The following is a 13,121-nucleotide window of genomic DNA, read 5'->3' on the forward strand; positions in this document are numbered from 1 at the left end:
GGTGGTGGCAGGAAGACTGGGAAGAAGTCAGCCTAGGAAAAAGATCATGAACCTCCTCACTGCCCAAAGCAGCCCTAGAGTGGCACTGTGCTAGATCCAGGCACTGAGCCAGCTGCTCAGCACAAGAACTCATCGAACTGGCATCGCAGTCCTGCAGTGTGGGGATGAGTAGCCCACTCCCAGATGGGATCACTGACGTTAGGTAACCCGTCCAAGGTCACACATTTGTGGGGAGGTCAGCCAGACTGGGGACATCTGATTCCACACTACACTTTTTCTGTTATACAACAATGTCTCATTATCATTCAGAGGAATCGTGAGTAGAGGTCATAAGACTCAATACCCGTTCAAAGACCATTTCTAACACTTACTACCTACATAACCTCGAGCAAGGGATTTAACCTTTCCAAGCCTTTATTTCCTCATCTGTGCAATGAAGATTAAAAATAATCAGGGCTGTTGTGAGGATTAAATCTTAAAATATGTGAACACTGTTAACTCAGTGCCTGGCACAGACAGCCATGGTGGTATGGTAGAGAGAGTGAGAGGGGGCAGGCGGAACTATGCTGCCAGCTTTGGTAGCTGCCGGTTTATATGTAGAAGCATCCATACCCATGACTGATCCATCAGTGCTAAAGTGCCAGAAATGAGAGAACCCATGCTCTAGGACTATACTGTCCAATAATATAGCCACTACCTCTATGATGCCAATTGCATAAAAATTACATAAAATTTAAAATTCAGTTCCCCGGTCACACTAATGTTTTAGTCACATGATGGTAAGGGCTACCATGCGGGACTGAGGCAATTTGGACTATTACTATATTCATAGAAAGTTCTATTTGGCAAAAATGAGTCTAACATAGAAGCCAGCATAGGGACCTCCAGGGAGTTCATTCGAGAAAATGCAGCGTCTCAGGCCCTGCCCCAGACCTGCTGAGCCAGAAGCTGCAATTTTTGTTGTTGTTAATCCTCACCTGAGGGTATTTGTTCCATTGATTTTTAGAGAGAGTAGAAGGGAGGGAGAGAGAGAAAGAGAGAGAGAGAGGGGCCCCATATACCCCAACCAGGGCCTGGGGATCGAGCCTGTACCCCAGGTACATGCCCTTGACTGGAATCAAACCTGGGATCCTACAGTCCAGGGGCCAAAGCTCTATCCACTGAGCAAAACTGGCTAGGGCCAGAACCCGCATCTTAACAAGAGCCTCCAATGATTCATAGGCACATTAAGGTTGAGAAACATGAGTCTGGAGTCAAAAGGCTACCTGGCGTTTACCTGGCGAATCCCTCCTATTCGGAATGCCCAGGCAGAAGGGACATGCAGGGAATGGGACAGAGACACACCCTCATGCAGCCGCCTTGCTCTCAGAAGTACCTCGTAAAGCCCTACTGGGGCGTAAAAGAGCGCTTCCCCCTGCTGACTCTGGACAAAGGAGCTGAAGTCCCCAGAAATCTTCACACTAGACCCGTGGCTGTTGTTCTCTCTTGACACAGGTGTGCCCCTCCGGGCTGGCTGTAAGACAGGACACATCCAGGAGTTAATGTGGTTCTGAAGATAACTAGATGCTTTCCATAAAACACAGCACAGGTGTGCCCCTCTGGGCTGGCTGTAAGACAGGACACATCCAGATGCTCCCAATAGCAGGAGCAAGTAATGGAGAGACTGCACATTGTAGATGAGGAAAATGAGTATCAAGGTCACAGTTCATGAGAGCATCAAGGACTCGAACCCTGATCTCTCTGACCATAGGTGTGAGTGCCTGACTGCTACACACATCACTCTTGTGCCTGTACCACCATGAGTAGGGCCATGGCTAAGAGGGCAGGGTCTAGGTCAGACTAACTGAGTTCAAGTTCTGGCTCTGGCACCTAACCACATGTGTGACCTGATTCTGGAGCTATTTTCCTAAATAAGCATCTAACCCTGTCATCTCTTTGTGTAATACCCCCATCACCTTCCAACACCTAGAGCAGCCTTCCCAATGCTGAAACACTGAATCCCCTCTGTCTTATCATGTAGACACCTCTCTGATCACTTGCCTCCCCTCAGTGTATCCCACACCATGAGCTGTTTGGCCTCCAGTAGATGTGCAACCCATGTGTGTTGAGCAAATGAGCCTTATTGTCTTAGTCATCAGTAGATTAAAAGAGTTAATGTAGTTCTGAAGATAACTAGATGCTTTCCATAAAACAGCTTTACTATTTGAGCTTACACCACAGGGTAACAGATCTAAAGGGAACTTTAGGGGACCACCTGATCATTCTAAGTACTCAGTAACTGAGGCCAGACATGATGTTCCCAGATATTCAGCAAGGAAACGGTAGGCCTAGAGCCAGAACTCGGGGCCTGAGACTCTCTGTTAAGTGCCCACTTTATAAATGAGTTGGCCTCTGTTCTCATAAGCTCCTGGAGGAGGTCCCTTCCACAGATCACCAGGAGTTAGCAAGGAAGTGGACATCCGGGGCAGGTGTGGCCTTACCTTGTCCTGGGGCAGAATAGTGATGGCGTTATAGTCGATTTGCCACCAAATGTCTCCATTGTGCCTCTGCAGTTTTCCCTTCTGGATCCTTAAAATCAGACCTATGATGGCAGCTCCCAAGACAGTGACCAGGAAGGTCATCAGGAGAATCAGAACAGTCACACCTGGAGGACACGGACATATCATTACTCAGGCTGCCCGAGAGCGGAAGTGAGAACATCCCTGTCCAGCCTGGCGCTGCCAAGCAGATGCCTCAAAGGCCACCTCGGGATGGCTCTTCCAGGAATGCTTTCTGACCTTCCTCTGGTTCCCATGGCAACTGTACTCACTTCTTCCTCTGTACAGACACTTTCATGGTACAGAAATCATAGTCAGGATTTCTAATACCACCACATGTTATTATTAAGCATTTGCTATGTCCTCTCCTCATGGTTGTTTCTCAGGTATGATCCATCTAATTCCAGGGCTGGACCCCTAACCATCGGGCAACACTCCCCTGTCCAGACTTTCTACCTCCTTAGAAATGAAGTTCCTGAGCTTTAAATCTCAGGAGCTGGGTTTCCCTAGAGCAGAGGTTCCTAACAGGGCAGGTGGTGGGCGATGTTGCCTCCCTCGGGGATATTGGTAGCATGTGGTGATACTTTGGGTGGTTCCAACTAGAGGCTACCACTGGCATCTAATGGGTGGAGGCAGGGATGCTGCTAAGCAGTCCCCAAAGCACAGGACAGTTCCCCCGCCCCCCAACAAAGATTATCCCACCCAACATGTCAATAGTGCTGTCACTATTGAAAAGCCCTGCTATGGAGAGTCCTTATTGCTACCTTCTCCAGGAGCCCATACTGACCTGTAAAAGCAAGCTCACTTTCACAGAGCTCATCGTCAAATCCACAGCCAGGTCTGTCTGCAGCAAGCGAGCCATGGGGCCAAGTAATAGTGGAGAAATTCCTCACGGGTCTTAAAAAAAAAAAAAAAAAGATGATTGAAGGCCAGTGCCCATTTGATTGATTCTATTTGTCTCAACCTCAGGTATAGCAAGGGCAAATGAAATACACATGTCATTTGCAAAAAGTAGGCCTTGGTCTCTCAATTCAAATGTCCACTGACCCATCCAATTTTCCCACCTCACCCAGGCTCTTCGAATCCAGCCTCCAGGTAATCTAATTCATGGAAAAGCGATATCTTTTTGCAGAGTAGAACCACTGACTCAATCTTCTGATGTAAACCATGTCATTTCTGATTTAAAAGATGCGGTGCCAATTCTCCAGTGTTGCTGGGACTCTCTCCCGTGTTTGATATAAACAAATCTTGTTATACAGCACCTTGACATTTCACAGAGCAAAACGTCTCCCCCTGCGTGGAGAATGCCCGTTTCCACAATCCTGAAGACCTAGTCCTCCGTGGTTAGTTTCTTTCCTGGGTCAACCCACTTTGATACATTAAAAATCCTTAAGAGTAGGAGAGGAAAACGTGTCAAATCAAATCTGCATTGGGGGTGGTGACGGTGGAGGCCAGTAGAAATTGAATTAAGCTTTAGGTTTCCTTTCAGTTTTCTCAGTTATTGCTGAGTGATGAAAACAGAGACTTTTTCCAGAGCTTCCTGGATACCAGGGATACCCAGGTCCTGCTGTCCACAGGGCTCTCTGTTTTGGAGTCAGGCTGACTGGAGGAGTCTGTTTCCCTGACTGAGCTCCCATCCCTCTAGGGAGCGCTGTGCTCCACCACCACCTGGTCCAGGGCCTCTCTCTGAGACCATGGGCCAGGTGATGTTCCCTGCTGGAGCAGCAGAGGAAGCCTGGGCCCCTGCGGAGGTGCAGTTAGAAGATATTGTGAGGAGTCAGAAGTGGCTGAGCTACTCCTACAATCAAGGGCAAGATCACCTTAAAGACGCAAAATCAATCCTTAGAAGTTCAGAGCGCACCAGGCCATGTGCAGTGGATTCTAGGAGCTGGATCCCAAACTGGTCTTCCAGCGAGGCCCCCAGTTCCCCCTCGCCTCCCAGGTCTCTTCCTGCAGCATGCTCTAAACTCGAAGAAACATGCCCCCAGTACCTGATTTCTTTCTGATGGCTGTCGTAGTGAAGAACAGGAAGGAAGAGGGACCCGTTGCTGGATTTCTGTAGGGCATAGACTGAGTAATCCACCCACCTTTCTCCCTGGGAGTCCACCAACACTGGGCCGGTGACTCCTGAAAAGAAAGGAGACTGCAAGTGGTTAAGGAGAGAAAAAGAGGGACTCGTGACTCGAACTCAGATCAGCCAAGCCCCCTCCCTCCCCAGCAGCCACCAAAAGCAGTGTGAGGTTTTTGCCATTTCAGGGAATCAGAGGGAGTCAAGGAGGAGAGTGGTGGTACCTTGGTGTGGCTCAAGGGCCGCTCGGGACAGGCAGATGTGTTCCGTTAGGCCTATGCTTTTAAAAAAAGTTTCCAACTGAAACCCAAGATTTATGCTTCCTAAGAACAATCAGATGTGATCAAAAAAGGCCAAATAACATGGAGGCAGCTGCTGGGACTGGGGACAGCTGCCTCCTCCAGGTGCTACCATCCTCCTCCTCCCCACCTGCAGGCCCTGTGGGCTGACTTTTCAAGCTTTGTTCTCCCCTTTCCTCCCGGTTTTGGTTTGTGCCCAGGCATTGGCCTGGCGCTCAGTCCTGGTCCCTGTGTTCTTTGTTCTCACGTAGGATGTGGTCAACCTCATGCATAAAACACACATCCGAGATCCTGGAGGAGTCAAGTTCAGCTCTTCCACACCCCAAACTAGAGCCCGTGTTCTGACATAAGATTTACTGCTGATTTATTCTCCCTGGGGACAGGACACACAGTTACCATCTATTAAGCACCTATTATGTGCCGGCATATGGGGGTCGAAGTGATTTCACACACCTAGTCCCAGGGGACCCTGCAAAGCAGGGGCCCTCATCCACTCCTAACAAGCAGGGCTTGGAGGCAAGACCCCCTAGATAGGCTGCCATCATTGAATGAGCACATCCTGTAGTAAATTTGTGATCTTGGACAAGTACATAGCCTTTCTACCCCAGGTTTACTCACCTGTGTACCGTAATACAGGTATTAATAGTACTACTAACTGATGGTGTGTGTGAGGATTAAGTGGGATAGCAGGCAGAAGCTCTTGGCACCCAGCTTGCTTTAAGGTAAGCCCTCAATAAATGCTGGCTACTATTATTCCATGTGGCAGGAGGTATTATCTGTGTCTTACAAAATGAGAAAACGGGAGTACGGAAAGATGACACAGTTGATCAGCTCCCAGGGTGATTTCAAAACAGTTCACCTCCAAGTCCAAGCCTATCCTTGCCCTGACAAGGAGAGTCAGATGGGATTGGCCCCATCTTTAGAGGTGGAGGGATGGCATGGGAAGGAGCATGGAAGTAACCCCGAGGCAGGTCCCACTCTCTTGAGCTTTATTCTTGGTGGACCAGTTTGACAGCAGTTGTGGGAGGGACTCTCTGGGGAGGAGGAAGGGATAAGATGCCCCAGAGATCCCCTCAGCTGGACTGGGCAGCCTTTGTATAAAGCTGGAAGAGCTGGACTGTGGCCGCTGGGAGGTTTAACCTCAACCGCCCCCCACCCCACATACACCCCCACCCGCCTTCTGGAAGACTGAAATCTCCATGAGAAAGAGGAAATCGGTAACTCAGTGTGAGGCAGACCCTAAATGAGGCCTTAAACCACATGTTCAACCTCTCAGAGCCCCACTGACAGGAGAGGCAGGCCTGAGTTCTGACCCTCCCACCCTCCACCGCCAAAATCAAGCCACTTACCCTGCAATGTGGTCTGATTAAAACCTTTCAGAGTGCTGACCAGCTGCCGTCCATCCCGGAAATCTCTTCCGGCCCTGATCATGAATTTCACAGTCTGAGCATAGAGCAGGACCGAGTCATGAAGGTAGGCAGAGTAAGGGCTCACCTTCAAGGAGGGAAGCAAATATTGGGTTTAACTAGGCCCACTGCCTCCTGAGTCACAGCCCATGTCTCCATTGGAGGAATTTCTCTCCACCGTCTTAATAGTATAACACATTCTCCATCCATTCCACTGCAAGGGGTGGGCCCTCTGCATGCCTGAACTTGGGCTATTAAATATGGATATCACTACCTTCACTTTTCCTCTTTAGGCTCGTTTTCCCAATTAGATCACATGATCTCTTTAGGCCATAGGCAGGTGGGCATATGGTTTAATTGAAAGCAGGTAGATTTTGGAGCGAGACTGGCTTTTCTACTTACTGGCTATGAAATTTGGGGTAAGTTTCATAACCTCTCTGAATCTCATCTCTCTTATTTATAAAATGGGGATAAAGCCACTGTCCTGGTGAGTAGAAGCACAGTTTAATGAGGCAGGGTAGATATTCTACTTATTGTGCTACCTGGCACATAGTAGGTCTTTAATACATGTTCTTGTCTGTTCATTTAGCCAACAAACATGCAACTGCCCACTATAAGGTAGGTACAAAACTGACACTTAATAGACAATTTCCCAAATATTCATTGATTGATCAGCTTTCCTGGTGTGTTAGGATCCACAATCGTCCACCTTGTTCCTTATGGAACCCCTGTCATCAGTGACCTGTCACAGGAAGTAGCTCCAGCTCTGGCCCATGGTCTCTCTGTAACACATTCTCTGTGGGCATCAGACATTTGCCTCATCAGCCAACACACACTGGACTACCCATTGGCTGATCCTCTCTCTCCTGACTTCTCCCTGTTCCAGACCATCTGATTGCCTTGACCTGTGCTAGCTCCACATTTCTGACTGCTCCATTCAGGTTCTCAGTCCTGGGAAAGGGAAGGACATTGTCATGGTCTGAGTACCACTGCTTTCTATTCTATTACTTCTATGTGCTACATTATTAGATACTCAAAACCAAGCCTGGAGGCGGATGTCATTATCAGTTCCACTTTTCACGTGAAGAGACTGAGGTGTAGGGAGGTTAAGAAATTCACCTCAAGGTCCCACTGCCAGTAAATAGTAGCATTAGGATGGAGCCCAGATCTCTGACTCCAAAAGCCATTCAGTAACCCAATAACCTCTGTCCTCCTCTGTAGTCCTGGGGTGCAGACTTCATAAGACAGCGCTGTTTATGCTCAGCTGTGGAGGATGAGGAAGTATGTGGGGGGAAGGCAGCAGGGACGGGGGTAAAGAAGAGGAGAAGTAAGAGGAAGAATATTAAGGCCAAACAAAAATATCCTCAGAAAAGGGAAGGCTGGGACCTGTGCAGGGAGACCCTATCTCAGACCTGCCCCTCTGCAGAGATGGAGCTGTGGAAAGGTGGTCCCCTCAGCCTCTGGTAGACTTCTTGTCGGAAGCCTTCCTCTCCAGGACCTTCTCCGGAAGAGCTGGGGATGATGACAAGCACAGACTCATAGATGGTGGGGAAGTGTGTCCCATTCTGATTGGTTAATACCTCCTTCCAAAAACTGTCCTGCAATATAATGAAATCAGTGTAGTCATTCCGTAGGGTATACACTGAGCATAGAAATGTGTTAAGTCATGGTTGAAATTGAATCTCTACATCCTAATCCTGGGCAACACAATGACTCCAGAAGGCCTGCCTTCAAAGGCCCACATTTTCTAGCTGGCATCAAAGCAGTGAGAAGAAAGCCAATAAGTGAAATAAAAATAAATAAATAAATATCAAGTGTACATGGAACATTCTCTAGAATAGACCACATGTTAGAACAAAAAACAAGTCAAAATTGCCCAGCTGGTATGGCTCAGTGGTTGAGCATCGACCCATGAACCAGGAGGTCACAGTTCCATTCTCAGTCAGGGCACATGCCTGGGTTGAAGGCTCAATCCCCAGTGAGGGGTATGCAGCCAATCGATGATTCTCTCTCATCATTGATGTCTCTCTCCCTCTCCCTCTGTAAAATCAATAAAATATACATATTTTTAAAAAGTCAAAATTAATTTAAGAAGAAATCATATCAAGCATCTTCTCTGATCACAATGATATGAAACTAGAAACCAATTACAAGAAAAAAAAAACATCCTGAAAAACACACAAACACATGGAAGCTAAATAACATGTTACTAAACAATGAATGAGTTAGCAATGAGATCAAGGAAGAAATCAAAAGATACTTTGAGGAACATGAACATGAAAACACAACAAACCAACATCTATGGTACAGTAAAAGCAGTCTTAACAGGAAAATTCATAGCAATACAGGACTACCTCAAGAAACAAGAAAAATCTCAAATAAACATTCTAACTTTATACATAAAGGAACTAGAAAAGGAACAACAAAGCCTAAAATGAGTAGAAAAAATAATAATAAAGATCAGAGCAAAAATAAACAGAGTTTAAAAGAACAATACAAAAGATTGATGAAACCAAGAGCTGATTTTTTAAAAAAGATAAACAAGATTGGAAAGTCTTTAACCAGACTCACCAAAAAGAAAGAAAAAAAGAGGACCCAAATAAATAAAATCATAAATGAAAGAAGAGAAATGACGCTGACACTATAAAATTTATAAAGAATTCATACAACTCAACACCAACCCCCCTCCCAAAAAAAATCCAATTCCAATTAAAAAGTGGGAAAAAGACCTGAAGAGATACTTTTTCAAAGAGAACATACAGATGTCCAATAGCCATATGAAAAGATACTCAACATCACTAAATCATCAGAGAAATGCAAATTAAAACTACAATGAGATATCACCTCGCACCTATAAGAATGGCTATCATCAACATTTTCACAAATGCTAATTGTTGGCAAGGATGTGGAGAAAAGGAAACCCTCATGCACTGTTGGTGGGAATGCAGACTGGTGCAGCCACTGTGGAAAACAATATGGAGATTTCTAAAAAAATTAAAAATTATGAGCCAGCAATTCCACTTCTGAGTATATATTTGAAGAAATCCAAACCATAATTTGAAAAGATATATGCACCCCTATGTTATTATTTACAGTAGTCAAGATATGAAAGCAACCTAAGTACCCATTAATAGACAAGTTGATAAAAAAGTAATGGTACATGTATACAATGGACAATTACTGGGCCATAAAAAAAATAATGAAATCTTACTATTTGTGAAAATATGGATGGACCTAGAGGGTACTATGCTAAATGAAATCAGTGAGACAGAGATAGACAAATACCATATGATTTCACTTATATATGAAATCTAAAGAACAAAATAAATGAACAAACAAAACATAAACATACTCATAGGTACAGAAAACAGACTGATGGTTGCCAGATGGGAGGTGGGGCTGGATGGAAAAGGTAAAGGGATTAAGAAGTACAAATTGGTAGTTACAAAATAATCATGGGGATGTAAAATACAGCATAGGGAACATAATCAATAATATTGTACTAACTATGTATAGTGCTAGGTGGGTACTAGAATTATCAGGGGGATCACTTTGTAAATTATATAATTGTCTGACTTTTATGCCATACATCTGAAACTAATCCTATATAATAAAAGGCTAATATGCAAATCGACCAAGCGGTGGAATGACCGGTCACTATGACGTGCACTGACCACCAGGGGGCAGACGCTTACCACAGCAGCTGCCCCCTGATGGTCAGTGCACTCCCACAGGGGGAGCACCACTCAGTCAGAAGCCCTAAGCCAGGCTCACGGCTGGCCAGTGAGTGACGGTGGCAGGAGCCTCTCCTGCCTCCGTGACAGTGCTAAGGATGTCCAACTGCCATCAGTTGGACATCCCCTGAAGGCTCCTGAACTGCAAGAGGGTGCAGGCCGGGCTGATGGACACCCCCCATCCCCCCCGAGTGCACAAATTTCATGCACCAGGCTTCTAGTATAAAATAATATTGAATGTCAACTGTAATTAAAAAGTAAAATTAAAAAGAGAAAAGAAATCTGGAACATTGTGATATATCTTCCTTTATTCTTTTGCTCAATTTCAACTTCTTAGGATCATTTTTAAAAGCTCATTTTAGGAAGATAAAACAGCTGGAAAATTACACAGTGTGTCCATATCTAAATGCAAGTGGCTTTTGCCAGAAGCCTGCTAGTGTAGAGTGGTGTTTAAATGTACAGACTCTGAGGCCAGCCCCCGGGGTTTGAATACCAGCTCTCCCTCTTACTAGTCATGTGGCCTTGGGCAAGTTATTTTACCTCTCAGGGCCCCGGTTTCCTCATCTGTAAAACACGGAAAATAAAAGTATCTCCCCACAGAGTGGTATCAGCTGACGTGAGTTTTAGCATCACAAGTGCCCAAAGGGCTCTGTCCCAGAGTCCAGAAGACCTGGTTTGGAAGACCAGCTATGCTCCTCAGGAGCTCTGAGATCTTGAATAAAGTATCTTACTTCTCTAAACCTCAATATTTTATCTGTAATTTGGAATACTGGTAAGATCTACCTTACAAGGCTCTTGGGAATATTAAGTGCAACAGTGCATGTAAAATGTGTAACTCATTCCTCACGGGAGGCACATGGTACATTTTAGCCATTCCTATCATGACCAAAAGAACCAAATCACCCAAGAATGGCCTCACCCACCAGTATGTTGGTCTCTCCAGACCTTTCTTAGGACTCCCAACAGGGACACAGGGAGGTGGCCATGAAGAGTGGGAGCCACCTATATTTGAGAGTCCTTAGGGGAGGTCTCATGCTAAGAGTGACAATTCCTTCTCAGCTGGTGTGGGCTGACAGTCTACCGAGGCCTGGATCAACCACTCACTAAGTGGGCAAGAGAACTCTGGGTAAGTTCTTCCAGCTCAGGCTCAGTCTCCCAACTTTAGGACGAGGGCACAACAGTGCCTGCCTCTTAGGGTTGTGGTGAGTCTTCAGTGAGCTAACACATCTGGCACATAGCCAGCGCTCCATACTTGTTACCTCTTGCAGGAGCCATTCGGGGGTCATTGGCACCCACCTCCAACTGCTGCAAAACGACGAAGACAAATTCTCCTGTGTGGAGTCCCAGGTTCTCTGCAGCCAGCAGAATGGTTTTCACATCCTCTGAGCTGCAGATTAAGATAATAACTATAAGAGGAAAAAAACACAGAGTTAGCCAATTGCACATGATCATATGCTTCTTAAACTCTGGCCTGAAACTGCTCCCAATGAGACATGAACTTTTTCTTTCCCTGAGCATGCTTTGAGAAAGAGGATGTCGGAACTATCTCCAGAATATAGCACCAGCAGCGTACCCACTGGCACATTTACTCTATGAACTAATGTCTTAGCTGCAGTTCTCTCCAAAAATACAAGTCAAAAAGGTTAAGACCACTTCTATGCTCCCATTTCTCTGTTTCATTGGCTCTGAACAATAGATCTGGCTTGTTAATCACCAGCCACACAGGAGGAGTTGAAGGAGGACCTAGAATCAGGAGCACCCAGACGTTCTAGTTGGAATGGGGGGAGGGGAAGAGAGAGGCCATGGTACTTTTCTTCCATTCAAACACATCAGCATGCATTGTAAGGACACACAAATGAAATAAATGAGGTAAATTATAATGTACTTATCTGAGCTCCAACCATGTGCCAAGCACTGTGTTAACTAAGGACAGGATATAGTGATGAGCAAGGCAGAAGGCCCCTGTCCTCAGGGAGCTGACAGTCAGGCAGACAGTATACCAGTGAATCATGGGGGGATGAGGGGGGGTAACAGGGCTATAGGTGGCACTGCAGGCCAAGATCAACAAGTCTTAAAGTGCCAAGGCTAGAAAGGCTTAGTTTATTAAAGAACAGAAAGGAGTCATGTACTAATCCAGCTAGAAAATAGAGCCTTATGCCCGGCCATTGTGGCTCAGTGGTTGAGCATTGACCCACAGTTCAATTCCCAGTCAGGAGACATGCCCAGGTTGTGGACTCAATCCCCAGTAGGGAGCATGCAGGAGGCAGCCTATTGATGATTCTCTCTTATCATTGATGTTCCTATCTCTCTCTCCTTCCCCCTTCCTCTCTGAAATCAATAAAAACATTTTTTAAAAAGAGAAAATAGAGCCTTATAAACACCACAACAAAAGTAATTGATATCATATGTTGCCCAGTTACTATGTCCAGACACAGTGCTAAGGACTATACAGGCATGACCTTATGCAATCCTTACTTTCCTATGAGGTAGGAGTTGATGACTATCTTCATTTTCCAGATAAGGTATCTGAGGCCTAGAGAGGTAAAGGTATTTTTCCAGGATCACACAGTTAGAAAGTATTAGAGGTTGGTTCCAAACTTAGGCTGTCTTTCCCCAGAGCCCATGCTCTGAACAATGGCCCAAGTCCAGGACCCAACCCACCTGGAAGATGCTTCCAGAGCTTAGTCATCTATAATAATAAATAATAATAATATAATAATAATATGCTAATTATACCGTACGTCATTCTGGATGTCGTTCCTGACGAAGCTGGGCCAGAGGGAAGCAGCCCGGGTCCCGGGTGCCGGAGGGAAGCCGGTGCTGGCAGCTGGGAGAAGGAAGGCCTACTCTTGCACAAATTTTTGTGCATTGGGCCTCTAGTTGAATCAAAACACTATAGCATATGGGATTTCACTTTAGATTAAAAATAGTTGGTGATAGTGATGTTGACCCAAAAGGAAAATTGTTTTTATGTATGATTATCTTTGTACCCTGTTTCTATCTGCTTTTTACACCCAAAGAAAAATAAAGGGTTTCTATCTGCTCTTTCTCTTTGTCTCTCCAAACATAAGCAATAG

The 13,121-nt window shown here is 45.6% G+C and overlaps 1 protein-coding gene across 1 annotated transcript in view; it reads right to left on the bottom strand.

Moving 5' to 3' along the window:
- Window positions 1-13,121, bottom strand: part of LOC102775033 (guanylate cyclase 2G-like) — a 38,256-nt gene that overhangs the window by 20,104 nt on the left and 5,031 nt on the right. The window contains exons 2-8 of the mRNA XM_006778749.1: window positions 11,341-11,450; window positions 7,723-7,908; window positions 6,254-6,398; window positions 4,529-4,664; window positions 3,325-3,434; window positions 2,481-2,644; window positions 1,376-1,513 (exon numbers count right to left, since the gene is read on the bottom strand). Of these exons, the coding sequence (XP_006778812.1) occupies window positions 1,376-1,513; window positions 2,481-2,644; window positions 3,325-3,434; window positions 4,529-4,664; window positions 6,254-6,398; window positions 7,723-7,908; window positions 11,341-11,450 (989 nt within the window). The remainder of the gene's footprint in view (window positions 1-1,375; window positions 1,514-2,480; window positions 2,645-3,324; window positions 3,435-4,528; window positions 4,665-6,253; window positions 6,399-7,722; window positions 7,909-11,340; window positions 11,451-13,121) is intronic.

This window comes from Myotis davidii, unplaced genomic scaffold (assembly GCF_000327345.1).
Source record: "Myotis davidii unplaced genomic scaffold, ASM32734v1 scaffold107, whole genome shotgun sequence".
In the NCBI taxonomy this organism is placed as follows: domain Eukaryota; kingdom Metazoa; phylum Chordata; class Mammalia; order Chiroptera; family Vespertilionidae; genus Myotis; species Myotis davidii.